General features: G+C 42.5%; 6 protein-coding genes and 1 long non-coding RNA gene across 15 annotated transcripts; 4 read left to right on the top strand and 3 right to left on the bottom strand.

Moving 5' to 3' along the window:
- Positions 1-1,044: 1,044 nt before the first annotated feature.
- LOC6551135 lies at positions 1,045-3,890 on the top strand. Its single transcript, XM_001978245.3, has 6 exons — positions 1,045-1,238; positions 1,370-1,471; positions 1,517-2,709; positions 2,768-2,912; positions 2,972-3,325; positions 3,436-3,890. The coding sequence occupies exons 1-6, from the start codon at positions 1,050-1,052 to the stop codon at positions 3,820-3,822; spliced, it is 2,370 nt and encodes a 789-aa protein (XP_001978281.1). The 5' UTR covers positions 1,045-1,049; the 3' UTR covers positions 3,823-3,890.
- Positions 3,891-5,925: 2,035 nt separating this feature from the next.
- On the top strand, positions 5,926-8,151 carry LOC6551134 (protein male abnormal 3). The gene is made up of 3 exons (XM_015155166.2): positions 5,926-5,985; positions 6,226-6,954; positions 7,698-8,151. The coding sequence occupies exons 2-3, from the start codon at positions 6,306-6,308 to the stop codon at positions 8,018-8,020; spliced, it is 972 nt and encodes a 323-aa protein (XP_015010652.2). The 5' UTR covers positions 5,926-5,985; positions 6,226-6,305; the 3' UTR covers positions 8,021-8,151.
- A 342-nt stretch (positions 8,152-8,493) lies between these two features.
- Positions 8,494-17,511, top strand: LOC6550836 (alanine aminotransferase 1). 6 transcript variants are annotated; one of them, XM_026981861.1, is made up of 7 exons: positions 8,494-8,527; positions 11,737-11,974; positions 12,095-12,239; positions 15,678-15,767; positions 15,827-16,089; positions 16,387-17,210; positions 17,281-17,511. In XM_026981861.1, exons 1-7 carry the CDS (start codon positions 8,512-8,514, stop codon positions 17,427-17,429), a joined length of 1,725 nt encoding a protein of 574 aa, XP_026837662.1. In that variant the 5' UTR covers positions 8,494-8,511; the 3' UTR covers positions 17,430-17,511. The 6 variants fall into 6 exon arrangements, with proteins under 6 accessions (XP_026837662.1, XP_015010653.1, XP_015010655.1 ...); XM_015155167.2 differs by lacking the exon at positions 8,494-8,527 and adding an exon at positions 8,676-8,964; XM_015155169.2 differs by lacking the exon at positions 8,494-8,527 and adding an exon at positions 8,676-9,079.
- Positions 12,086-14,864, bottom strand: LOC113564489. Of its 3 annotated transcripts, XR_003408039.1 has the most exons (3): positions 14,147-14,864; positions 13,980-14,064; positions 12,086-12,230 (listed from the first exon to the last, which is right to left on the bottom strand). It is a non-coding gene; the product is annotated as an uncharacterized LOC113564489 (long non-coding RNA). The 3 variants fall into 3 exon arrangements; XR_003408038.1 differs by having other exon boundaries at positions 13,980-14,836; XR_003408040.1 differs by lacking the exons at positions 13,980-14,064; positions 14,147-14,864 and adding an exon at positions 13,560-13,693.
- Positions 17,512-18,074: 563 nt separating the features above from the next.
- Positions 18,075-22,627, bottom strand: LOC6550835 (RNA-binding protein 1). Of its 2 annotated transcripts, none has more exons than XM_001978241.3 (2): positions 21,988-22,621; positions 18,075-18,839 (listed from the first exon to the last, which is right to left on the bottom strand). In XM_001978241.3, exons 1-2 carry the CDS (start codon positions 22,377-22,379, stop codon positions 18,752-18,754), a joined length of 480 nt encoding a protein of 159 aa, XP_001978277.1. In that variant the 5' UTR covers positions 22,380-22,621; the 3' UTR covers positions 18,075-18,751. The 2 variants fall into 2 exon arrangements, with proteins under 2 accessions (XP_001978277.1, XP_015011340.1); XM_015155854.2 differs by lacking the exon at positions 18,075-18,839 and adding an exon at positions 19,536-21,346 and having other exon boundaries at positions 21,988-22,627.
- Positions 22,628-24,140: 1,513 nt separating this feature from the next.
- On the top strand, positions 24,141-24,827 carry LOC6550834 (mitochondrial import inner membrane translocase subunit Tim9). Its single transcript, XM_001978240.3, has 3 exons — positions 24,141-24,328; positions 24,429-24,524; positions 24,586-24,827. The coding sequence occupies exons 1-3, from the start codon at positions 24,269-24,271 to the stop codon at positions 24,715-24,717; spliced, it is 288 nt and encodes a 95-aa protein (XP_001978276.1). The 5' UTR covers positions 24,141-24,268; the 3' UTR covers positions 24,718-24,827.
- An 11-nt stretch (positions 24,828-24,838) lies between these two features.
- Positions 24,839-26,521, bottom strand: LOC6550833 (protein yippee). The gene is made up of 4 exons (XM_026982211.1): positions 26,263-26,521; positions 25,908-26,128; positions 25,684-25,843; positions 24,839-25,348 (listed from the first exon to the last, which is right to left on the bottom strand). The coding sequence occupies exons 2-4, from the start codon at positions 26,023-26,025 to the stop codon at positions 25,261-25,263; spliced, it is 366 nt and encodes a 121-aa protein (XP_026838012.1). The 5' UTR covers positions 26,026-26,128; positions 26,263-26,521; the 3' UTR covers positions 24,839-25,260.
- Between the last annotated feature and the right edge of the window lie 33 nt (positions 26,522-26,554).

The following is a 26,554-nucleotide window of genomic DNA, read 5'->3' as shown; positions in this document are numbered from 1 at the left end:
GTAAGGGGTAAATTTACATCTTTAAAATGGCAAAAAATAAAATCTCCAGATTTGAATGCAAATCGATTGGGAATGTGATTACGAGCTTAACGAGGTAGGGCATTTCATATTTGGGCCATTATTTCCAATGTTATGGGCAAAGTGCTGGTATTTTAGGACACCTGGCACTTCAGCTGAGAAAATCCCATATATGCTATATAAAATGTAAATTCTTAAATATAAATTGGGAAATTTATTAACACTTTTGAGAGCCATAAAAGGGACGCTCAAAATCAGAGGGAAAGCAGTGAAAATGGTCTATTTTCAAACAGTACTTCGTTGCGTGCCAATTATTTGTTCATTCTGAAGAGGTTCGACTGTAATCCATCATAAGCCCCAAGTCGCAAGTTACCTAAGCTCGTTGAGTGCCTGACGACGTCAGTCCAGACCGGATGATAACGTGGGTGATAAAGAGATTCGGCGGTCTGTCGACGGAATGATCCATGGCAATGGTCGCCGTGGACAATCCTCCTCCTCATCCTCCTCATCAGCACTTGTATGACATGTCACCCCTTCTGGTTGCCGCCGCTTTGAAGTGGCAATGCTGCGTCTTCGGTTACAAATTCAATTGAGAAACTGTCAAAGTTTGTGATTGAGAACGAGAACGAGCACCTGTACCCACCCACCGCCCCAAAAAAAATCCCACATAGACGCCCCCACATCGCAATGATGAGGCAAATTGCTCAGTGTAAAGCGATGCGAGATGAAAGTGTTTTTCAAATCTCTAGAATACCAAACCCCACCTATCCCCCATTGTCATCAGTTTCCGATGAAAACATTTGGGTTTTATTTTCGTTTTTAGAGGAAGAAAAACTGCGGACAGATGAGTCATTGTTATCTAGTTGGGTTGTGTAGGAAAACGAGGGAATGCAACTTGGTTGGTTGCTCGTTCAATTTTTGTAATAGAAGTTTAGCAACGAAATGGAACTTCTTGTATTCCATCAGGGGCACGGAGTGAACGAATGAATCAGGATTGGTTGGATTGATAAACGAATGGCACTCGTCCGGATATGATGAGCTTCACCATTTCCTTGGCGCTACTGCTCCTGGCAGTTCTGATCCTGGGCGTCCTGTTCGCCTGCCACTGTCTTGGTCCGAGGGCCGCCAACTGGATGCGGATGCGATCCAGCAAGGAGGAAAAGATCGGACTATCCAACCACAAGCAAAAGCTATTCCATGCCAATGGCTATATGGCCAGTGTAAGTATCCTGCGCGCTTTCTCAATATATCTCAAGAAAGTATGCTTAAATGGGTAAATTAAGTCGCAGAGAATAGTTTTCGAAATGGTAAATGTATAGGTTTACACTTTTCTACTTCTCTTAACTCACAGATACAATCCGGCTCCGAGTTCCTGCTGAGCACCAGCGGCAGTTTCAAGCGCTTCGACACCATCGACAAGGAGGACTACAATCGCTCCCAGCAGACGCATCAGGCGCAACAGGCGCATCAGGCGCATCAGACGCATCAGGCGCATCAGACGCACCTGTTCCTAATGAACGGCGGCGGTGCGGTCTCGATAACCGGATCATCCAGTGCCCTCCAGGCCACCACGGCCATGTGGCATCTTCCGCGTTCGGGTATTAAGATACCGCCACCGCCGGATCGACCAGCTCCATCTCCAAATAGCGCTGCAGCAGCCGGCAAAACGGTTACCTTCTCTCTGAGCCAGGTAAACGAGGTCACCACGCCCAGCGAGCTGGCGACCTCCAACGATCAGGAGCGTCGCTCCTGCCTCCGTCAAAATGGTGGATCTGCGGGCGGTGCTGGTGGGGTTGCTGTGCTGCCGCAGCCACTGGAGGCACCACCTCCGCCACGACTCACCACGTCGACTTCGGTGAACATGTCTGGTACGGCGATTCCAAGGCCCATTGCCAAGCGGCAGGTGTCCCAGCAGCCGGCCATCATTGGCGCAGGCCAGCCGGAGCAGCCTGTGGTGAACCCGACGCGGGAGGGTGAGCGGAAAGCGCCTGCTTTGAAGCGGAGGAACTCCAGCACTAATCCCTTCCTGTGCGAGTCCACGGAGCAGATACCCAGTAATCCCATTTGCGAACCTCTGAATGCCGCGGTTACTGCTCTGGAAAATACCACTATTTCTGGCAGTGAAAGTACTCCAATAACTGCTCCTCTAAAGCCTCCAACAGCGCCTGTTCCAATGGATACGCCAGCCATCAGCAATCACAATGGCAATCCTTTCGTAGAGAGCCAAAGTCTGTCCAGCAGACTCCTGAAGCTCCATAACACAACCAATCCTTTCACGGGAATCTCGCAACGCGTCAAGGGTCCGCATCTGCTGCAAAAGACCATCTCCGAGGATTATCTCTTTCGGAAATTGGGTGTCAATAGTCCGACGGCCAATGGCAATGGCACAGGACCAGGCACTGGTCATGTCAACGGGAATGGCAATGGTACTTGGTCCTTTGGACGCTCCCTGCTGCGACAGGACTCCACTTTGAGTCTGGGCATGGGCTTGGGCTTGGGCAGACGGAATAGCTCCCAGGTATCCCTGGATTCCCATGCGGGATCTATACCCGGATCGATGGAGGGCATCAATCTGGAGAGAGCCATCTCCTGCGATTCGGTTACTTCGGATTCAACGCTATTCCTGGATCAACTGGATCAGCCCTACACCCAGATAACCGGATATTTATGCGTTGGCCTTAACTACGATCAGTAAGTTGTCTTTAGAAATCATCTCCATATTATGAAATTTCACAATTCCCTTAAACAGAATGAGCATTAGCAACGAGGGCATGGAACTGACTGTTAGTGTCCTTGAGGCCAAGGGACTCATATGTCCATTCAGCGTTGAGTCTCTCGACACCTTTGTGCGCGTCTACTTGGTGCCCGATCATCCAGGAGCTATGCAAACAAAGGTGGACAGTAATTAAACACTACCTAAGTGCTCCATTCATGTTCTCCATTTGCGATTCAGGTGGTCAAGGGTGCACTGACGCCCAACTACAACGAAAGCTTCGATTTCTGGCTGCACAAGCGGCAGGCGCGTCATTCGCTGTGGTTCCACCTGTACCACAACGGCCCCGCCCACACGCTCATTGGGGAGGCGGAGATGGAGATCGGGGAGATGCCACGCCCCATCACCACGTGGATACCGCTGTCCGATTCGCGCAAGTGCAACGCCCGCTGGGGCGAGCTGATGTTCTCGCTAAGCTACCTGCCCACGGCGGAAAGACTGACCATTGTGGTGGTCAAGGCACGGAATCTCAAGCTGGACGGGGATCAACCGGTTTCGGAATCCGCCGAAACGGTGCACAGCGTCTTCGTCAAGGTGAGCGGGAACACTATAACACATATAGAGTGGGATACGGGGTCACCAGTTGCACTCTACAGGTAATTAAGATTAGCCTTAACTTACTTGTTGCATATTTTCTGCACTAGGTCTACCTGATGGACAAGGATCGCAAGGTGCTGAAGAAGCGCACCTCGCTGAAGCGCAAGGATCGCAGTCCGATCTTCAACGAGTCGATGATCTTCAGTGTGCCGCCACCTAGTCTGACCACCACCCAGCTGCGGGTCACCGTGTTCGGGGTGACAACGAATGGGGTGACCCCGTTGGGACACATCGTGGCCGGCAGCTGTGCGGTGGGCAAGGGGTTGCGCCACTGGCACCAGATGCTCTCGTCGCTTAGGAAACCGGTGGCCATGTGGCATGTCCTGCGGCGGGCGGTCAATCAGCCGATTTTCACGGGCGGCGCCGAGGCGGTGGTGGCCGCCATGCAAAACACCCTGCAACGCTCCACCGCCAAGCGGAACAGCATCGTCTAGAAGTCTGGAGGAGATCACAGGCGGCGACGGCGGCTCACATCAACGGCGAAATTTTCCGCCTCACTGGCACTGACTACACCGCCTCCTTAGTTGGAGAAACCCCTTTTGCAGAAGCGATATACCTAAACCAGAAGAAAACCTTGTGGAAAACTGCATTTACCACACTCTAGCCATGAGACTTTCTTACTTTTCTACTGCTTATCAACACACAACCAGAAGTATTATACAGCCATGTAATCTAAAAACCCGCACCAAAGGACATACGATCCTATTAACTAGTAACAGAAATACCCATATTTGAGCGCACTATTGTTATGAACCGAGTGTATCTGCCAGATGCAGCATCGATCAAAAAGAGTCACACACTTGTTGAAATTTGTCGCATACAGCGAGCGAAATAATTGCGTATGCCACTTTATCCATTTTTAACTATCATCTATCTAAGATATTATTGCTATATTTTTGGCCAAAGAAGCATTCAAATAATATTTATTCCCAGTCTTGTTTATGGAAACTGAAGTTTTGTAGAAGTAAGACCCAAAAGGGCCTGTTTATCTTACTTGGCTACATTTCAGTGCTCATATTATTTTCCCATTTGGAAGATCGTCTGCCACTTGGCATCTCAAATTTCCCACTTTACCGAACCCCCACTCCTGGAGTTCAATTTGCGTTGGGTTAACCCAATGGAAACCGATAGATAGAGATCGGAATGAAGTAGTATCGAAGACATGCCAATGAAATACAATTATTTCGCGAGCTGTATGGTTTAGCCTAGCGACCAGTGAGCCTGTTATATTAGAACTCTATGGATAGATCGTCGTTTGGCAATCCATCGTTGTTGAATTTGCAGCCCAATCGAAATCGAAATTAAAACTCGAGAATCGAGAATCGAGAAGCGGTGAGCCCTTTAAGCATTGTGATATGATATAATAGCAAATGAAGTGAATTCAGAGTGCGTCTGTGTCGTTTCGAAGGAAATCAAAGTATTTACGATAGCTTAAATCCATAGGCGATATATATAATATTATTGATGATATATGTCTGTACTACGAGTATATGTAATGTTTGTACTTTTGTGATTTGTGTTCGTTCAAATTTTTGTAGGGCCGCGTGTTTTGTAATTAGATTTAGTTGGTTCAAGGATCAAAACTTTTTTAAGGGAATCATATATACACACGCCGATAATACGGACACATATAGATTTCCATTTAGAGAGCGTTTTTTAAACAGTAAAGGACAATAACTTTGCAAGCATTTACCATATGATTCCATGTAAATCACAAGTAATTATAATTATCAAATATCAGTCAAAGTTAGCCGTTGGCCCCGATTTAACATTAACAGTTTGTCCGCTAAAACCTTATAATAGATCATAGTAGAACGCACTCGAATACACGAATAGTCCTTGGCAGTACTTTCCTAGTCGCACCTGTATTTTGACCAACCAATCGAATCGAAAACCTGGCACATTTCTAGCTCAAGCTTTAATCAATGTAATCCTCTAATAGAACTCAGTAACGTTTTGAACTCACACTTACTAAATGGATATACATAAAAACATATATGCAGAGGGACAGTGCGTTTCACAATTGTTAGGATTGATAGGAGTGATAGAATGTATTTATTCTGTTCAAAGAACGCGATTTCCCATTTGACACCTTTAGTGGTGAGTTCGATTACATATCCTAATTAAAAGCTGGCTGAATTCGAAATTATTTGACAATCGCCAATCCTTGTTGGCCATCATTTGTTCCGAAATTTAAAAAATGTTAGTTGTGAAACGCGCTGTACCATATATATATACATCTATATATATATATTTACACAAACATATATGAAGACGGCATTTAAAAGGCATTAAGTGGAAAGTCCTTTCCCCTAAAAACTTCTAGTATATAAATCGCTGAGAATTTTTTTTCTTTTTTTTACGTACTATTAGCTAATGAAATGATAAAGCTAAACTCGTGTTGAATTTGTATTTATACTGAAATATATATATATATATATACGTGCTATATGAGATAATGAATGCTACAAATTGTTATACAAGTAAACCAAAATTGAGTCAAATAAACGAATAAAGATACTAAAGGAAGACAGCCAGAAATCCATATGCACTTTGACGAAATACGCAGTCCAAACAAAGATGTACGGATTGGAAAGGTATAGTAAAACATGCCTAAGGCGAACCCTAAACAATTCTTTGTTACTTTTACTTGTCAAATCTTTTCAGGTGCCCCAAATATTTGGTTAACCAAATGTTTTATATAATCCATAACCGATATATATCATATATATGAACAAAATTTGAAATCGCTTACAAAGAGGTCCTCCTGTAGCAGAATGTATCTTTCGGCTGCTGATGCGAGACATCTGTGCGGCCATTGGATCTTCTAAATTTAGAGCCAGCGATTAGCAGCCAATGGCAGGCAAGGGACCGATGCCGATCCCGATTCCGATCCCTCGGATACTCGGATGCTCGGATGCCCACCTCGTGGGTGTCGGATCCCCTGGGACACGACGACGACGGAAACCACTTGACGCTGCCAGACAGTCTGACGGCGACAAGTAGCTGCGGTTGGCAGTGCATAAATGTTCGCGCCCCGGTCCGCATCCTTTTAGTCGATCAGCGAGCCAGGATGAGCAAGGACGCCAGTGTTAGGATTTGCCAGCGGGAACGACGTCTCCTGAGGACGCCGAAGTGTGCCAGGTGTCGCAATCACGGCGTCATCTCCTGTGTCAAAGGTCACAAGCGACTGTGCCGTTGGCGCGAGTGCTGCTGCCCCAATTGCCAGCTGGTCGTGGATCGCCAGCGGGTTATGGCCGCCCAGGTGGCCCTGCGACGACAGCAAACCATGGAGGCCCTGGAGGCCACCACATCATCCGCAAAATCTTCGGGCATACCGGCGGCCAGCGCCAGCACCTCCAGCAGCGAAGGCGAGGATTCCCTAACCTCCACATCGCCCCCGCCGGCACATCCACATCCACATTCGCATCCGCATCCACCATCTAGCGTTAACACCTCATCCTCATCCGCCACCCGACAGGCTCTGATGGCCCAAAAGAGGATCTACAAGCAGCGACTTCGCAGCTTGCAGCAATCTACGCTCCATATCACAGCTGCCATGGAAGGTTAGTAGACTTTAACTAAGGATTCCGTGCAACGAGCATTGCTTTTGTACATATCAAAAAATATATCTATAAGTCCGAAATCAAACAGCCACTTTCCAATTTGGAAATTACTGGACGTCGTGAAGTGGACGGCCCAGCTGAAATGATAAGTTTTCCATACGGTGCCAGACTGTCTGGCCCGTCCGTAATCGGAGATCCTCTCCTGTCTTCTGTCTCCCGTCTTCTGTCTTCTGTCTCCTGTCTCCCGTATCCCCATCTCTTTTCCCCTGTCCATGGACGCGGACGTGGACAGGAAATGACTGATGCCCAACAATAACAACAGCAATTATACGACTGACGAAAAACAATTGAAATCGGATGCTTCGAAATGTGTGTGCAGTGTACGCACATTTTCCAATCACTTGAGGGAGTCACATTCGGTAAACTGAGACGCGACCAAAACGGAAAAACCTATTCGACAAGCGAAAGAGCGAAATGTGGCAACAGCAATTGACTTCTTTGGGTTTTCCATCTGGTTTCCGTATAAGTGGAGATCCCGAAACAATCCCGAAGTTGAAACAAAACGGTGCCAGGCTGTCTGGTTGTCTGGTTGTCTGGCCAAGCGACGCGTGTCTCGGATTACCCAATAATAAATTGCTTCAATCTACAATACCCATTCATAACGAATCGCGGCAATTTGTAGTGATAACGCCCCCGTAACCCTCACTAATTTTGTCCATTTCTCGTGGTCCCTTTTCTTCCAGAGTACAAACAGCGATTTCCCACGTTCAGCTCGCCATTGATGGAGCGCATGCGCAAACGGCGGGCATTCGCCGATCCGGAACTGAACCACGTCATGGAGGCGACGCTGGGCGGGAACGCTTTGTACTTTGCCACCGTTGCCGCGGCCTGCGCTCCAGTTCACCAGGAGCAGCACATTTATCACCCGATGCCGCCGACGATACCGCTAACGATCCCGCCCACAAATCCAGCGATGACCACGCCCGCGGTCACCGCCTCCTCCGCCACTGGAAAGAAGCCCAAGCTGAGCTTCTCCATTGAATCCATCATGGGCATCAGCACGTAGCCGTGGGTTTTTTGGGTTGTACTACCCATAGTTTTCCCAAATGCACTCTGTACATAATTCTAGAATTAGACAAACCTTTTTTTTGGTTAGCAGTAAGTTTCGAGTGAAATAAAACATGCGAAAAAGTATTGAATATTCGTAGAAGTGAAATAAACTTTCTTAACAATTGATAAACATTGTTTCTTACGGAGGAACAAATATTCGCACAAACCTTCAGTGAATTACGTTTATTTCCTGTCTTTCGTATCGAAATTTTAAAAAATACTATAAATCGATGTACATTTGTATGACCTAAGTAGACCATGGGTAAACTGTGTGGCATTGTTTCTTTATAATTGGAGAGAATAGACAACACGGGTCGGGACGGAAATAAAAATTAATTCAATGGAACACTGTACAACAATCAAATACTCTGGTATATGAAGAGGCGCACCAAGTCAGCTAAATTGTTGAAGTAAATTTAAAGTGTAAAATACGAAACAAGAGTAAATATGTTGAAGAATAGAGGTGAGTTACAAATGATCGCAGTTATTTGAGTGTAACAATTAATTTCGATTTAGAAAGAGCTATTTTTTAACCACAATGTTTACTTTTCAATGTCTTGAGCTTTTCAGTATGGTTATAATCGCTGGGCTATCGATCTATCGCCGTCTATCGAAAGCTTAGCTGCCAGGGCTGCAGACGTGATATTTTTAAAACTTAATCGCTGCCCGCTTCATCGTGACTTGCCCACAAGAAAACATTTAGTCGGTAAATACTGCCAGCACTTCATTTCCATTTCGGTTCGGTTTCAGTTTTATGTCAGTTCCCTAATTGCGTCTAGCGGCCAAAGAGCTTTGCATTTCTGATACGATTGTGATTGGAAGTCGCACGCCGCACACTTCTAACAGACAAACACACACAAACACACAGAAACACACAACAAGCACACACGTTTTTATTAGGTATATTATATACAGACATATCGCGTATGAACGGTTTATTAATAAGTTTATGCAAGTTTTTGGGATCACAACAAACGCCGTTAGATAATCGCCACGCCCACTTGCGCCCATCAAGGTGAAACGATTAAAAAGTGCAGCGAAAAATCGATTTTTTGCTCTTGAACTACCTACATACGTATATAAATACATATATGTACAATATATATAAACACCGTGGCCGAGAAATTCTAATTGGGAGCAGCGAGGAAGTGACAGTGAAAGTGATTTGTGCGCCCAAAAAAATCTAATTCAAAGTAGTACCCTGATTTTGTTTATCGTTTTGCGTGTTTCCCTAATTGAATTGCGTGCCGTGTGGTTTTTTGCGCTCAATTTGTGCGGCGTTCACAGCTGTTTAGCAAACCAATTAGCACATCAAAACACCCCCTATACCCATTTTTTCTTTTTTTTTGTTTCGTTGCGTTTTCTACGTGTCAATCGAGTTACAATATAATTTGCTGGCGTTTGGCAAAAGTTATGATTATGGTGAATCTGAATGGGCATGTTCTAATTGGATTCCTTATCGCTACTATCTTATCTAGTTGGGATGCGGGCAAATAAGTCTGATAATCCTCCATGCAGGGGGTGAAATTGCGTGGGGAGCGGGGGGTGTGGGGTTGGTCTAACCATGGAGCAAAGTGCACTCAGTCCACATAATATTCTGATTCCGATTTCTTAAACAGCTCGTTGCATAAGGCAGTTCTGTTGTCAAAACAAATCACAAACAAAATATCGCAGATAAACATTGACTCTAAAAAGTTGTGTCTCCAAAATAATGTTTAAGATTGCAAAGTTTCATTTGAAATTTTCTTTTTTCAGATAGATTTGAATACTTTTCCATTATATACATATGTACCATATGTATATAAAATAATTTTTGAGGCAATAGCAATATAATTTATTTTCTGGGAACAGATGTTTCTAAACGTTTGCGATAAAGATACAAACGTACTATGCATAGATGGTTATCCTATACAAATTCTAATAAATCGTACAGGACTTTATACATATGTATATATGTATATCCTTAGATATGAGAACTAATACGATTTGTCAAATTTAAACAGAGATCACTGTTCTGATGTTTATCCACCTCGCAAGATTCCAAATTCGTACTACACTCCCCCTTTCCATACACTTTCATCTATATACATATATATATACATATATATCCCATTAAAACCGGTTTTTAAAGTATCGCCAAGTCAAACCAAAAAATTATTACCAACGAGTTTGGGTCTGACTCTAATAACCAATATACAAATATATATATATATACATATATAGTCAAAAGATACATATGTATGTGCGGATAAAAAAGGCATACATTTGTATATTTTTCGGGACCTGTATTTAGTACATTTTTAATGTCTAAAATTTCGCTGTCGCTAAAAAGAAAGCAAACAATCTGCGGCTGATTGACGCTGATTTAAGTGCGAAAAGTATAGTATATTGGAGGTAATGCCGATTTCTGGTCATTGTCATGATTCTAAAAGATTCTTTGTTCGTTTTCTAATTTTTTGCATTACGCAATTGGCGTTTCAAAGTGCAGAATTCAGAAATATATATATGTATATAATATATGTACAATATATTCAATTGAAAGATGGGCAATCGCAAGCTGGGAATAGGACGTCACTGATAAGCTCCACTCATTTAGCTCAAAGTCAAAAGTACGCCCAACTGATAGTACCCACTACCAATGGATGCCATGCCACTGGATTTAATGGAGAAATAGAGCTATTAAATCATATACATAATGTCTGAGTAAATGGTCCGAAAATCCGTCAACTGCCTCTAAAAAAAGTGCCACTAAGATAAGAAATATAGTCAAATATATAGCACACACAAGTTGAATTTAAGTGTTTCCATTTTTAATTAAATTTTCTTCTTATGCTGGCTGTATGGTAAAGCAATATATGTTCTTGAGATTAAGCTTTATGGCACCCATTTTATTCAATGATAACGCACACCGCTGGTAACCGTTTATATATCTTTTAAAAATATGTATATATGTTGCCTTTAAAATAAAATACATTTTTGAGCTTTGCTCACATACATACATTTATCGTAAACTTTGTTGTTTTTGGAAAACCGAAAACTCAGATACGAAATGCTTGATTGCACTTTTAAAGTGCGCGCCTTGCGGCGAGTGCATTTGGTTTGAGTCTAGGCTAAATGCACACAGCAGCAATTTTAAATGCAATGTTTTCAGCGATTGTAAATATTCGCTCTTCAACTTCTTGATAAACAGAAAAGCAATAAATAAAGTATCGAACCACTAGCAATGCCATTGATAAGCCCTAAAATTGTCAATGATACCACGCCTTGCTTTTGATAAGATACAAAATTGTACACAGGAAAAAAATGTCATTAGATACTAGAATAGTACGGCTCACAATCCCATAAAATGATTGCTATAATTGAAGAATTAATAACTACTGCATATCGGTATTCCAAAAAAATTGTATATAATTAATCGATTTTTTATGATTTCTCGGATTCTGTAAATCGAAATTCATTTCTTTCGGTGCAGTGATAACAGCTGAGCCCTTGAATTTGCCGCTCTTATAATTGTGAGCTGGACTCTTATACACGCACACACCCTTAATTTCTCTGCTTCTTCCTCTCGCTGTTCTTGTGCTAATTTTTTGGCATTTAAGCGCGGTGTGTCAATTTTTTTTCTTGCATTTTTGTATGTTGAGTAATTATTAACTGGCTCCCTTTTCGTTGCAGAAATAATGAGTCGAATGCTAATTAAGCCTGCTGCTGCCACAGTTTCTGCCGCGTTGCAGCAGCATCAGCGCCAGCAGCAACAATACGTTATTCGCCGCTGGAAATCGTTCCTGCACAACAGCAACAATGCCAACCGACGTGCGGCGAAATCAACAGCAACGTCGACGGCGCTGGCGGCAGCGACGTCGAAGCGCCACGAATCAAGCGGCGATTTCATTCAACCGTTAGACGTCCGCCGGTTAGTTTCGTTCGCTGAATGATAAAGATATACTAAAACACATCGAAACGTTAATATTAATATACAACACAAAGTGAATGCTGATTGCTAAGTGAATACCCGCCTTTTTTTTTTTCTCAGTTCCTTTTCAACCAGCCACAAAATGCCGTCGTCGTCGAAAGCGCTCACACTGGAAAACATAAATCCCAACTTTATTGCCATGGAATATGCGGTTCGCGGTCCTCTGGTGATTCGTGCCGGGGAAATCGAAAAGGAACTGGAAAAGGTGAGTGTTAATGTTAATACAACAGGGGAAATTGATCCACAAGCAATGGCGAACAGAGCGCCAAATGCGACGCCATTAACCAGCGTTTTGCGCCCCCCTTCGATTCACCAATTTTATGGCAATTCAGAGCCCGCATTTTAATGTCTAAGCACGCTATATCTTTATGTACATATATGTACGTATATACATAAGCTTTTACGTACAGGCACATGTACGTATATATATGTATGTATATAAGTATATATGTATCAAGTGTGAGCTGCCTCTGTGTTTGTTTTTTGCCGCTTTGCCGCCCTTTTATTTTTTCATTCACGCTTGATTGGGCGGGAACGCAGCTGTAAATCATTTACCTTCGGCTGATAATCAAAACCACCCTTTTTTAAGGACACCTGTTGAAAAATACGCCCACAAATTAAAGTCGTTAAGTTGGTAAAAATAGGAGAGTACCAGTTTAAGTTACTGTATTACCCCAATATTCAAATTAGTTTTGCAATATATATAAGTATACTGTATAAAGTTTTGCCAAAAAAATATATATACTGTATAAAGTTTTGCCACACTTTATACTTAAAATCATGCAAATTTAGCCTTTTGTTGATTCGCACGTTTTGTGCGCTAATGTTTTGTTTTGAAAAATACATTTTTGCAAAGACAATATGCTTGTCAATAAAAAGAAACCGGTTCACAAAGATATTTGTTGATTCACAAACATAAAGAGCTTACGAAAACAGAGTGCAAAGTAAAATGCCATATGTTTTATTTAATTTTTGAGCGCAAAATGTTTGCCAAAGAATACAAAGTTGAGCAAAACAATTGTTTGTTTTTATTACACAACAACAATTTTTGAGTAGTTTGAAATAGAGCTCTGCCCAAGAATTTAGGGAACGATAAAGCTATCAGAAGTAATCCCAAAGTTCAGATAAGAGCAGGAATTGTAATCAGAGCGCTATAAAAATATCGAGACTTATCTGAAACGGAATATAATTCTTTATAGGTGAACTTTGAGTTGAGGGATATTACACTTTTTGGGGCAGAGCAAACAAGTCAATAAACTAATTAATTTAAGTACTGCTCGGCTGGTTGGAGTGTGCATGATTTCTCCCTGGGGAGTTCGCCAAATGCCATTTACCCGGTTTTCACGACTTAAAAACCGTGTTTCTCCACCGTTTTCCATGACGAGTTATGGTCTTAATTGCCATTTAATGTTTGTAATTATTCTAAATTGTATTTCTTGGACCATCTTGGTCTTGGATTAATTAAAGTAGATGGAGAGCGACGGACGCGAATCGGGTTCACTGAACGACCTTCAACTTGGCTTACATAAGTGCGGAATTTGTGGGACGGGCGTGGGATGATTCTGATTCCGTGGACCTTTTCTTATCACTGGGAAAGTGAAAAATCATAACAAAGACGGGACATGCGCATGAGCTGTGGGAAAATATGCTGTACACACTTTCCCTGCCTTTTCACTTGCTTTGCGAAATTCTCTTCGAACTTTTTTGACCCGTAACGTATAGTATACGATGTATACAATATGTGAGAATATATATATAGTTAAATCCATTGTGGTCCCCGCTGACTTTTCACATTCTGTGTGCGCCTTTTATTGCCGCTGACAGCCAGCCAGTTGATTTCCCCCCAGTTTTCCCGCTGCGATTGATTTCCTTATCCGCACGACTGAATCTGATGTGCTGCTCATTCTGCGTTTTATCAAATTCCTCCACTTGCGCACAGACTCACCATACGGATTTGGCAATACTCCAAAAGGAACTCATCATCTGTCAGCAGCAGGCATTCTTATCACTGGAATGTATTGCACTTCATGCTGTTCACCACGATAAATGTTTCAGTTGATATAGTATTAACATGGCTAAGAATTTGATCGGAAAATATCATTAATTACTTACCCAAGTCCTAATCATTCCCAATTCCTAATCATACCCATTTGCCTCTGTTTATTTTGACTTCCTTTTGACATTAACATTCGCTAGCATATTATTATTCTTTCGGTTCGTATTAGCGATAAAGTCTGGGTTGCCAACGCCTTTTATACAGGGCCTATATGATTATACGACTACCTGCACGAGTATATAGTTATCAATTATATTGCCACTTGGCACCAAATGTTTGTTTACAGCGATTTCAAGTGCGAAATGATGAAAGGGTATGCGAATATTAAGAATATATAAACGGGAGAATCAGAAGCAATTCTTTAGGTGTGAACAGCGCTGGTCAGTTAATTAGTAGCCATATCGAAATGATGCTGATAACTAGCTAGCAATATCTAATTGCGTTTTAAGCGGCTGTAAATTGATTCTTTAGCTCTGCGGTTTTTATATATTTAAACCTTCGTTGACATTGTTTTCCAACTCCACTGTTAGCTCTTTAGCTTGCGATGCGATAGGCCCCGTTTCTATAGATATTTCCACACGAAACACAAACACAACCCATTTGCCTCGGCTCGGCAACACTTTTATCAGTAATTTTCGAAATTAAAAAAAGGAATAATTAACTGAATTCGATAAGGTGGCGCGATGGACTCTGCGAACACGTTCGCACGGTGAGAACTTGCCGATTATAGTATCCAAACTCGAACACTGGATGAATTTGCCTGCGTGTTGGACTGTGAATTCCTTAATTCTCCCTTTATTACATTGTCAGGCAAACACATCGACTGCCAAGTGACGTCAGCTCACTTACATGCCGCAATTTGCATTGTTTCGCCTCTGAAAAACACACAATATCATATCATCCCAGCTCCTCCAACCTCCGTGACATTATGTGGTAAATTGGCCATTTGAGCGTGGTTGAATGGAACCCGAGACGACGATGGGGTCTTCAATGAACGAGTGCAACTTGCATGTGCCCTGCAAATTGTGTGTTGCCCTGATGACAGTTTCCACTGTCCCTTTGTATCAACTGGTTGCCCATGGGGTTGAATGACTTAAATTGGGGTAGAATGTTAAATTGGGTTAGTAACTAATGGCGATACTCCAAAGTGTACTAGATGCACTAGGAAGACCCAAAATATCTATTTTTCTATCCACAGAGTATGCCTTTGTGAAATACATTATATTGATGTTAACAAGTTTAAATCCTTAAGTGACTATAATGTTACTCATTTAATAGTTGTTTCTGAAAGAGCAGTTCTATTTGAAAGAGCATACTATTTGCTGAAACCAACAATGGCTCGTTACTGATAAATATTTGATTGAATTGAATTTGAAATATAATCGATTACTCCGTACCAGGCGGTCAATTGTGGGGCTGGGCTAATTCACTTTGGAAACCACTTGAGGGTAATTTGCATGGCGAAAGCCACATATTAAATGTCCATTTGATCCGCCAGCCTGGGTGATTTCATTTGGCCACCGAACAAACAATGAGTAATTTCAAATGGCTAATTTACCATTCCGTTCCGATTGAATTTGATTGCAGGGTGTCCAGAAGCCATTCGACCAGGTGATTCGAGCCAACATCGGAGATTGCCATGCGATGGGTCAGCAGCCCTTGACCTTCCTGCGTCAGGTGAGTTTGGCCCCTTAAATTATGATATGATTTGATTAAATTTATTACTTACTTACTAGCTGATGGCGCTGACCTTCGAGACACGACTGCTGGACTCGCCCGAGTATCCCGAGGACGTTAAGAAGCGCGCCTGTGCCATTTTGGATGGCTGCCAGGGTCAGTCGGTGGGCTCGTACACCGACTCCGCCGGTCTGGAGGTGGTTCGTCGCCAGGTGGCCCAGTACATCGAGAAGAGGGATGGCGGCATCGCCTCCGATTGGCAGAACATCTACCTCACCGCCGGCGCCTCTCCCGGCATCAAGAGCATTCTCTCCATGATCAAGTACGTTCAGGCCAAACATCTTTATTGCTCATGATATGGCGCTTCTTTCGAGAGTTATCAGTTAAATCCAGAGATTTGCGAGAGATATGGCCCAAATTGGCCCATTCTTGGGTTGATAACTTCCATAGCAGCATGATAGATAAATAATTTTAGGCGTTTATTGCTCAGGAGTATTATCAAAACCCTTTGTTTATGAAATACTACTGCGTGTTTCCTAAGCAAGTGTAAATCTACTTAAAGCTCGATTTGCAATTGACCCATGAACATCAATGCCTAACCCGCTCGTCTCTTTTTCAGTTCCGAGGTGGGATGCAAGCCACCAGGTGTCATGGTGCCCATTCCGCAGTACCCACTGTACTCGGCCACCATATCCGAATACGGCATGACCAAGGTGGACTACTACCTGGAGGAGGAGACCGGCTGGAGCCTTGGCAGAAAGGAGCTGCAACGGTCCTACGACGAGGCCAAGAAGGTCTGCAATCCGCGTGCCCTGGTCGTGATCAATCCGGGCAATCCCACCGGACAGGTGCTGACCCGCGAGAACATCGAGGAGATCATCAAGTTCGCTCACGATAACAAGGTGCTGGTTCTGGCCGATGAGGTGTACCAGGACAATGTCTACGACAAGGACTCCAAGTTCTGGTCGTTCAAGAAGGTGGCCTACGAAATGGGCGAACCCTATCGCAGCCTCGAAATGGTCAGTTTCCTGTCCACCTCGAAGGGCTATCTGGGCGAGTGCGGCATTCGCGGCGGCTACATGGAGGTCCTCAATTTCGATCCCAAGGTCAAGGCCATGCTGACCAAGTCGATAACGGCGGCGCTCTGCAGCACCACCGCTGGCCAGGTGGCCGTGAGTGCCCTGGTCAACCCACCGCAGCCCGGAGAGCCCTCCTACGATCTGTACAAGAAGGAGCGCGATGGCATCCTGGCCGCTCTGAAGGAACGGGCCGAGCTCGTCCACAAGGCACTGAACAGCTTCGAGGGCTACAAGGTGAATCCCGTGCAGGGCGCCATGTACGTCTTCCCCCAGATCGAGATCCCGCCCAAGGCGATCGCGGCCGCCAAGGCCAAGGGCATGGCCCCCGATGTCTTCTACGCATTTGAGCTGCTCGAGACGAGCGGTGAGTTTTGATTGCTGGCCTCGTTCGCTCGATTTTCATTTAATGGTTTATCTCCGGGTTTTTTTCACAGGCATTTGCATTGTTCCTGGCAGTGGATTTGGTCAGAAGCCCGGCACCTGGCACTTCCGCAGCACGATCCTTCCGCAAACGGACAAACTGAAGCTGATGATGGAGAAATTCCGCGTTTTCCACACCGAGTTCATGAAGAAGTACAAGTAGATTTGCTGCCCACTCCCCCGTCCTCGATCCCTGTGTTAATTGTCGATCCTCCGGCTTAGGATTAAAATCTAAATTACCTTAATTGTTTTTTTTTTCCCTCTTTGTTAATGTGTCATAGCTGAATGCTTCTATGCTCTTCTTTATATATAAAATATATAAAAAACATTTTTAAATCCCTATGATTTGTAAACCCATCCCGCGCAGGTTTTATCACTACGATCACGTTTCCAGTTAGCAATTAACCCACTTATTGAATGGAATACTCCTGGCGAAGATTTGACAATAATTTATGTTAGAACCAGAAGTAGTTTACCTTCTTTTGGTCGGAGCAAAATTGAAAATTCTGATATTGTAATTAAAGTAAAAGTAATTTGCATTGTGCATATTTATCCACATATATATATAATAAATATATATAGCCCTGCATGTGTTTATCCCGAATCGATCACGAAAACATTCGATGTGTGTGCGTTCAAGTCATTACTAATTGTTATAGCGAAGAAAAAAAAACTTTGAAAATAAATAAATATTGTTAAACAAGCTCTGCGATGTTTTCAGTTTTGGGAAATGAGGATCCTTACAAATTTCTTGCACTAAAAGCTGTTAGTCCAACGCAATCCAATCCCAATTAACAAGACCATGGTGTATATTTCAGTTTTAAATTATGTTCAATTTATTGATTCTCATTTCACGACTTAACTACTTGCACTTTCCGCCAATCAATCATATAACTTCTTACGCCTCCGTACCTTTCATTTTTCTCAATTCATATTTTGTGTTGCGACAGATTCGGAGAAAAACAAATGGATAAATAATGCGGGTTCGCGGACGTAGAATAGCATTTACCTTTGACATCCGTTCATCGGATGCCTCACTCTTTGTGTGTTGTAGTTGCTGGTGGCTGCATTACATGTTCTTCATTTTTACTTTCTGAATTAAAATCTACCAAAGTCTTAAGGCCTAAAAACCAATGTGTACCGTAGTTGCACTGTGGTTATACTTGCGATCCATTCAGATCGGAGATGGCTGGGTTGTGTGGTGGTCTTTTTTGAAGTTTTTTTTTGCATGGGAGGGGATATATGGGACGAATTTTTGAGTCAAACTTAAGGAATCTGTGGAGCTTTTTTTCGTGGGGCAAAACAGATACTTTTTGGCCCCAACTCTGTAGCTGTAATATATATCTCTATATATATATATGTTTATGTATATATATATATGTATATATATAATAATATATATAGATATATGTATATATATATATATATGTGTGTATATGTGTGTGTTGTGTAGTCCGGGCCGGGGCTGCTTCCCACTTTTCTCCTCTAATGACGATCTCTGGAGTCGGAGCGACTGCGACGATCCCGCGAAAAGCTGCGGCTGCGTGTCCTCGAGCGGCGGGGTGAGCGGGATCTGCAATGAAATGGGTGGCGTTGGGGAAAACATATTGGGCACGACACACAGACAGGATACAGAAAGAGAGAGGTGAGAAAGAAAGAAAGAGAGAGAGAGAAAATACAAATTAAATAGATTTTGCACCAATGAGTAACTTAACTAGGCGTGTAGTAAGATAACAATTCCTTAAGATACGTAAAGTTGATAGAGTGGTCTCGATCAAACAACACACAACGTGGGCTGACATATCTGGTGGATCGGATACGGATCGGAGAGCTGATATTGGAGCTTTAATTTGGGCTGAGCGGAGCTGAGAGCTGGCAGTATTTTTTTTTTCATTTCTTTTTTTTTTTTTTGGTGGCTGAAGGTGCTTGAAGGTGGTGGAGATATAGCTGATATATATATGTATATATATATTCTTTTTGGCCCCATTAACGAAAGCGTTGGTGTGACATTTACATAAAGTAATTGGTGGTGGTTGGTTGGATTGGTTGGCTGATTGGTTTGTTGGTAGGTTGCTTAGTTGGTTGATGAGCAGAGCAGACTGAGAAGACTGTTGGAGTTGTTGTTGTTGAATTGTAGTAGTAGTAATAGTAGGAGTAGTAGTAGTAGTAGTAGGTTCTTGTTGAACTGTTGTAATTTGGGCTGTTGTTGTTGATACGATACTGAGCTGATTCTGGGCTGATTGACTGTGACTAGGGTGGCTGTGTTGTGTTTTTTTTTTTTTTTTTGGTGTGTGTTGTTGGTGGATATATTGGTGAATCATTCTATTCTGTTGCAGCAGCCGAAGAACGTAGGTCGTATGAAGAAGCAGTTGGTAGGGGAGCATCAGTTAGCAGCAAGAGAGGATCAGGTGGTGGTTGTGGTTTGGTGGTGGTGGCGGTGCTGCTCCTACCATCCGCGCTGTGGAGATGCGAGCTTGAAGAAGACCCTGCCCTGCCTTGCCCTGCTGATGCTGCTGGTGCTTGGTCGATTGGTGGTGGGGTCGTTTGGTTGGTGAACTGTCTGACTGTGAGTTCGAGCTGATCGGATCAATGCATAAACACATTTACACAATATATATACACAGAGAGCAGACAGTTAGCGCGAACAACATTATCTCAGTAGATGTTAGGATACAAGAACAAAAGATAAAAAAAACATTATCAAAAACCATAATTACAATTATAACAAACGGATTTTGTTGGAGGCGTTATGTTTTCGTTTCGGTTCGAGGGACAGTGTTGTTGGTGGCGGCCAAAGGTTTCATACTTGCTGCGATTGAAGGAATTAGCGTGAAGCAGCCTCAATCTGGTTTGATTGCAAGGGAAAGGTGCAACTACTGAGTGGTGGAATCAACAAAAGATCTACAGAAGGCTTTTCAGCCTAGAGATCTTTTTGCTGACTGGCTGCCAGATGTTGTTGTAGTAGTAGTAGTAGTAGTAGAAGTAGAAGCTGTTGTTGCAGTTGGTCTTTGTAGCTGTAGCTTGTTGCTGATGCTGTAGCTGCGCTAAAGATGACGGATGATGAGGTGGTGGGTGGTTTGTTGGGGACGTAGGAGCAGGCTGAAGACAACCGCACAACTTGGAGACGTAGGAAGTTGACTTTTTGAAGCGTTGCTGGACTGGTGAGTGTGTATATATATAAATATGCAATAGATACATTTTGGAGTTGGATTCTTGATGAAGTTGCTCTGTTGCCGCCGACGACCGATTCGCTCTGGTTCTTGGTGATTAGTGTGGTTAATGGCAGTTTGTGTAAGTGTGTTCGTGAGTGTCTGTTGTATAGCCTGAAGATGTTGCCAACTAACAGACTATAAATGATGTGGAAATGTGGAATGCACTCTGGGGCAAACGATCATCTTAGTTTGCTAAATCCTATTTTTATTCCAACACAATATTCGCTAATTGCACAAAGAAAAAAGACCAACTTTTAACAGCTAAATCCTTTTTGAAATGGGCATAGATTGATATTTTCTATAGTTCTAATTAGTTAGTCGTGTGCCCCATAGTGGAATGTATAGTTAGGTGACTGTGAGTGGTTCGGTCTGGTTTTGGGTGCATTATTCTTGAAGCTGCGGAGCCGGATCGTTGCTGATGATTCATTTTTTCAGTTTTTTCTTGGCCAGGGTCGAGCTGAAGAGGTGGTGGAGGGGGTGTAGTGTTGCGGTCGTTCGGTTTGGTTGTGGTTATTGGTTTTGTGGTCAGCGGAATATATCGAATTTGTTGAATTTCTGGCAGGGGCCGCACAACAAATTGTTATTGCATGGTGGTGGTGTGGTGGCTGTTGTTGTTGTTGTTGGTGAAATGTGTGTAATAGGAGGAGCAGGATCTGCTGTTGTACTAGTTGTTCTTGTAGTAGCTGTTGTTGTTGTTCTTTTGGTTGTTGTTGTTGAAGGAAGAGGAGTAGTAGAAGTTCTAGTAGTAGTAGCTGTTGTTGTTTTTTCTTTTTTCTTTGTTGTTCTTTTAATTATTATTATTATTATTGATGTTGTTGTTGTAGTAGTTCTTGTTGTGCTTGTTGTAGTAGAAGAAGAAGACTTTATCCTGCAAAATGATTGTGAGACCACATTAAAATTGGCTCCAAGCGTTCGATTTACTTTGTTTTTACTAAGTTTTCTTGTATTTTCTTTTCATTTTTCTTGTATTTTGTAATTTTACTAAAAACAACAAACAAAACGTTTTCTCTAGTTAAAGCTATACTCTTTGAACTTTAAACTATGGACCTCGGGGTGCATATAATGAGCAATGAAATGTGGTACTAAAACTAGATTCCCATAAAAAAACGAGCTAAAAACAATCGATTAAAATTGCAAAAGCCACCAGGACTGTTGGCCACGGACGCCACTGTGTGCACGCGATAGGACTGTTCTCTTTACGGACGCCACTGTGTGTGTTTATGTATGGCTTACAGTGGTGTCCCAACCGAATGTGTGACTGTGTGTATTTTGGCTGGCACCGCTTTTGTATGTATACGCGAATCGATTTTTCACATGCATACATACACACAAACACACACGCTATATAAATATATACATATGTTTATATATATATTTTTGCATACTTTTTTGCACATAATGGCAAAAATTATGATTTCATAATCGAGAGAAGGGTAGTGGTAATTGGGTGCTTTGGTTGTTTGGGTTATTCTGGGGATGCTGAATGTAATGCTTTTGTGCTGTACTCACCTATAGCGACCGCCGCCATCGCCAGCCCTTCCACCGCCTCCAGCACGGGCACCACTGCCACCACCGCGGCCCCCGCCGCCGGAACCGCCTCCTCCACCGCCGCCGCCTCCTCCGCCACCGCCACGACCCTCCCGTGATCGGCCCGAAGACATCTCCACACGGATGCGGGTGCCACAGCAGCGGGTGCCGTCTAGGCCACGGGTCGCATCCTCAGCGTCGCGACGATCCTCGAACTCGACGAAGGCGAAACCGGGCGGATTGCGGGCCACCCAGACGTTGCGCAAGGGTCCGTATTTGCTGAAGGCGTTCTCGATCTCGTATTTGGAGGCCGAGGATCCTAGATTGCCCACGTAAACTTTGCAGGCCAAATCCCATTCGCGGTAGCGTGGCATTATGTATGAATATGTATGTGGGTGAAGCTGCTGCTTCTCGGGCTCTGTAACTGATTAGTGGTATTCGGTTTACCACTGGGCTTGCTCAAGTTAGAATTTTCTCTTTGTTTTGATGGTATTCTGAGCGATTTTTCCGTGTTATTCCAAAGAACACACCCACAAAGCAGGAGAAGAAAAAAATGTTTGCGAGGAAAAAAAGATGGCGTTCCGTGTAGTGTTGAAAAGTACGTGGGTGAGCAGTACCATTCAACAGAAGTGATGCCAAATTAGCCCTTTTCCGGACAGATCTGTCCGGAAGATCTGCGTCATCCCGAATAAATGTCAAACAGCCCCAGAAATCTGTCCTTTTTAGGCATTGTTAGAATTTTTCAAATTTAATTGGTTTAATTCCACATTTTTTTAAGGAAAATGCTATCGATATTGTGTGTAATCGTAGAATATCGAACTCACTTTGTCAAATTGCCTAAAGAAGCAAACATTTTGAGATTAGTGAGTGAAATAGTGAGGTCTTTAAAGTGAGTAGTAAAAATTGTCTTAAATAAAGCCTGAAGAATGTTTAACTTACTGTTGGAACACACAATTATTGCCGCTTTTAATATTTGTTTGGGCAACATATTTTCTTGTAGCCCTATAATTCCCAACTGGTTCTGGTGAGGACTGTAAGGCATATCTTCTAGTTTCGAGCAGTGAGTGTAGTGTATGTGTGGTGTGTGTTCCAGTGTATGTATGTAGGTATGTATGTATGCATGCATGTATGTATGCATGTATGTATATACGTATGCATGTATGTATGTATGTATGTATGTATGTATGTATGTATGTATGTATGTATGTATGTATGTATGTATGTATGTATGTATGTATGTATGTATGTATGTATGTATGTATGTATGTATTTTAGTATGTATGTATGTATGTATGTATGTATGTATGTATGTATGTATGTATGTATGTATGTATGTATGTATGTATGTATGTATGTATGTATGTATGTATGTATGTATGTATGTATGTATGTATGTATGTATGTATGTATGTATGTATGTATGTATGTATGTATGTATGTATGTATATATATGTATGTGTTACTTGCACAAAGAAGTAAAAATTGTCTTAATTAAAGCCTCAAGAATGTTTAACTTACTGTCGGAACACATAGTTATGCCGCTTTTAATATTTGTTTAGGAAACATATTTTCTTGTAGCCCTGTAATTCCCAACAATATATAGTGAAGACTGTAAGGCATGTCTTCTAATTTAGAGTCACAAAATATTTCAAGTAATCTCTCTTACCGGTCGAGCAGTGAGTATAGTGTATGTGTTCTTAAGTGTGATTACTTGCAAGATCACACTGGCATCCCTCTTGAACAAATAACAAGGCAAATGTTATTCATACAAGTGTTTGAAATGTTATAATATTTATTTTAAAATATTTATTCATAAAAAATATTTCAAATACAATATAAAATTCTTGTTAAGTAATTGATTACCCTACACTGAAAGTGATATATATTTTATTTTTGGTAGTCGATATTAGATAGGAATATCGGTCTCATAAAATTCATTTTATTATATTTAATGTTTTAAAACATTAAAGTTGGTGTATTTAGTTGAAGTATTATTAATTTTGGAATACACTTATATTTTATTTACTGCTAAAGCTTCTTAATTTTATATAACTAATGTTAAAATTAAAAATTGATTTTCATGTATTGATATTATTATTCACCAATATATATTTGAAAATAAGTTATCGATAAATCTAGAACATGGAAAGCCGTTTCAAAATCTGGCAACACTGCGCTACCAGCTGTCCCTATTATATAGGCACATTATTATTATTGGCCCCTTTTCGTTTTGAGAATTTTAAATAAAATATCGTAGCACAAGATGGCTAAGGCACCGGAAAGCATATCCCTGGATCAGCTGGATAAGGATCAAATGAAGACGGTGAGCAAAGTGGGCATGGAGAGACCATCCCCACCAAAAACCTGCGGCACCAAGTGATGCAATGTGGTTTTCATTTCAAATGTGTGGTTCTACCTTTCAGTTTTCCGACTTCCTGATGTCCTACAACAAACTGTCCGAGATTTGCTTCACGGATTGCATACGCGACTTTACATCGCGGGATGTGAAGGATTCCGAGGTGAGTGCCCATTAGCTCAATGTGCAGATCATCTATTTCAAAATGCCCATCCGTTCTGCAGGAGAAGTGCTCGATGAACTGCATGGAAAAGTATCTGAAGATGAACCAGCGCGTATCGCAGCGCTTCCAGGAGTTCCAAGTCATTGCCAACGAGAACGCCCTGGCCATGGCTCAAAAGACTGGCAAACATTAGGTGTTATAGCTGTTACAAACAATCTTAACTAGTTTAGACAACTGAGATGATGCATTTTCCTGCATTTGTCAAAATAGCTAAGTAAAGAAACGCGTTGACGGAATCCCGACTAAATATTATCTTCTATTCGATTATTGTGGTACTTTATTGCTGATTGATTACGGTCTAGAGATCTTGTTTGAAAAAGACAAGTGTGGATCATCAGTTCTGAATTAGTTCCAATTGAGTAACAGGACCTTTTTTGTTTTAGCACTTCAGCCTCATGACATTTTAATGGTAGAATTGGGCGCCGCAGCTGCTTACGTGCTAGATGTGCCTACAACTACGTTTAAGTCACGTTAAGACAGTGCCGTAGACGTAGGTGCTCCGTGGCGGATGTGCAACCGATACTTCGGTATCCCGAACACCGGAGCTGACTACGGCGATCTCTAAACTAGGTCTAATGCATAGAAGCCATCGCCTGTGGCCTTCTACTCAATACTTAGGGCTACACAAGGTTCGCCAATGCGTGGTTCTCGTTTTCCGGCTGGTTACTCAATCGGCTCAATGACTCGTGGTGGCGGCTTCCGAAGGAAAACCCTCTGCCTCTGTGATCAAGGCGTACTCCAGGATAACGCGACCTTCCTTGTACCTAAGAGATAGATTGGAGCATTGGTAAGATGTTTCTATTCTATAAAATACTAAGCTTAAGCTTTAACCCTTAGAATTTATATCTTTAAACTAATGCCCTGTGCAATCTGTTAAAGATTCTGAATACCATACGAGTAGTTTGCTAGTTTTCCTAGTTAGGAAAACTAGGGAATATGAACTTGAAGAACTAATCCAACATCTAACGGTGATACCTGTACCCCAAATCCTTCAATATAGATATTCCTTCCTTATATGGATATTCCTTCCAAGCGAAGTTAGTAACTACTTGCGCATCGCAGAAAATATAGGGACAAGCTGCCTATCTGCTTTACCCACTTTTGTGATTCCTCGGTGGCAAACTCGTACATCCAGCCTAGTTTGGCGCCACAGTTCTTGCACATGACGTCGCGCACCATGTGGCGTCCCGTGAGCATGACCCGTTCTTGGATGTTGCTGAAGGTCAGGTTGACCACACGCTTAAAGAGATAGGCGCGTCCTGTGGGGATTCGATCGGATTAGTATTGCATAATCACAGTGGAAGGAGCACTTGGAGGACTCACCTGTTGCGCCCGTGAATCGGGTACTGATCAGTTGACTACGGTTGGTCAGGTTCGTGTGGCATTGGGCGCAATTGAAGAGTTTTAGACCCCCAAGATGTTCCAAGAAAATGCGTCCCATTGTGCTCCCTCTACCTCTCTCGCTCTTCTAGTCTCACCCCGTCTCACTCGCTCTCCCCAGTACTTATGTGTATGCGTCTGTTTGTTGTGCTCTTCCTTTGTTCCTATAAAATGCGGGTAATAATACGGGTAGTGTCGATTACTCCTGGCCTTGTAATACTCCTTATCTATATCTGCGATGCGCTTTTGTTTTGGGCTCCAATTGCGAAACGCAGGAATAACAACCACAACGCAGTACCTTACTCAGCTGTTTGGAGATGACTCCACTGGGGGAATCCTCGTCAGGTGTCCGCAGGGAATTGTACTTGAGCTCCGTGGCACTTGTAATCCGATATGGTTGATATATGTATATATATATATATATGCCCGATTTGGATATAGAACACGGTTAATGCGACGCTTGCACAAAAAAAACAACAAAACACTGTGGAATGCTTTCTAGGGTTGTCGCTGCATTCTGCGATATCGATGCAAAGCTATCGAAAGCAAGTGGATTTAGGGATGGCAAATAAGTTATTACAAAATATTTG

The sequence above is a fragment of the Drosophila erecta genome, unplaced genomic scaffold (genome assembly GCF_003286155.1).
Source record: "Drosophila erecta strain 14021-0224.00,06,07 unplaced genomic scaffold, DereRS2 tig00000126-arrow-pilon, whole genome shotgun sequence".
NCBI classification, from domain to species: domain Eukaryota; kingdom Metazoa; phylum Arthropoda; class Insecta; order Diptera; family Drosophilidae; genus Drosophila; species Drosophila erecta.
Note: the sequence above shows the minus strand (reverse complement) of the source record. Positions and strands in the feature narration are given on the sequence as shown.

Bases quoted from the DNA above. Each gene is read 5' to 3' on its own strand.
- LOC6551135 (XM_001978245.3), top strand. From the start codon at position 1,050: ATGATGAGCTTCACCATTTCCTTGGCGCTACTGCTCCTGGCAGTTCTG. The intron at 1,239-1,369 runs GTAAGTATCCTG...CTTAACTCACAG, and splicing joins CCAATGGCTATATGGCCAGT to ATACAATCCGGCTCCGAGTT. The intron at 2,710-2,767 runs GTAAGTTGTCTT...TCCCTTAAACAG, and splicing joins GTTGGCCTTAACTACGATCA to AATGAGCATTAGCAACGAGG.
- LOC6551134 (XM_015155166.2), top strand. From the start codon at position 6,306: ATGCCCACCTCGTGGGTGTCGGATCCCCTGGGACACGACGACGACGGA. The intron at 6,955-7,697 runs GTTAGTAGACTT...CTTTTCTTCCAG, and splicing joins TATCACAGCTGCCATGGAAG to AGTACAAACAGCGATTTCCC.
- LOC6550836 (XM_026981861.1), top strand. The intron at 12,240-15,677 runs GTGAGTGTTAAT...ATTTGATTGCAG, and splicing joins TCGAAAAGGAACTGGAAAAG to GGTGTCCAGAAGCCATTCGA. The intron at 17,211-17,280 runs GTGAGTTTTGAT...TTTTTTTCACAG, and splicing joins TGAGCTGCTCGAGACGAGCG to GCATTTGCATTGTTCCTGGC.
- LOC6550835 (XM_015155854.2), bottom strand. From the start codon at position 22,379: ATGCCACGCTACCGCGAATGGGATTTGGCCTGCAAAGTTTACGTGGGC. The intron at 21,347-21,987 runs GTGAGTACAGCA...ATCATTTTGCAG, and splicing joins GATGGCGGCGGTCGCTATAG to GATAAAGTCTTCTTCTTCTA.
- LOC6550834 (XM_001978240.3), top strand. From the start codon at position 24,269: ATGGCTAAGGCACCGGAAAGCATATCCCTGGATCAGCTGGATAAGGAT. The intron at 24,329-24,428 runs GTGAGCAAAGTG...TCTACCTTTCAG, and splicing joins ATAAGGATCAAATGAAGACG to TTTTCCGACTTCCTGATGTC. The intron at 24,525-24,585 runs GTGAGTGCCCAT...TCCGTTCTGCAG, and splicing joins GGGATGTGAAGGATTCCGAG to GAGAAGTGCTCGATGAACTG.
- LOC6550833 (XM_026982211.1), bottom strand. From the start codon at position 26,025: ATGGGACGCATTTTCTTGGAACATCTTGGGGGTCTAAAACTCTTCAAT. The intron at 25,844-25,907 runs GTGAGTCCTCCA...GAATCCCCACAG, and splicing joins CCGATTCACGGGCGCAACAG to GACGCGCCTATCTCTTTAAG. The intron at 25,349-25,683 runs GTGGGTAAAGCA...TCTATCTCTTAG, and splicing joins GCCACCGAGGAATCACAAAA to GTACAAGGAAGGTCGCGTTA.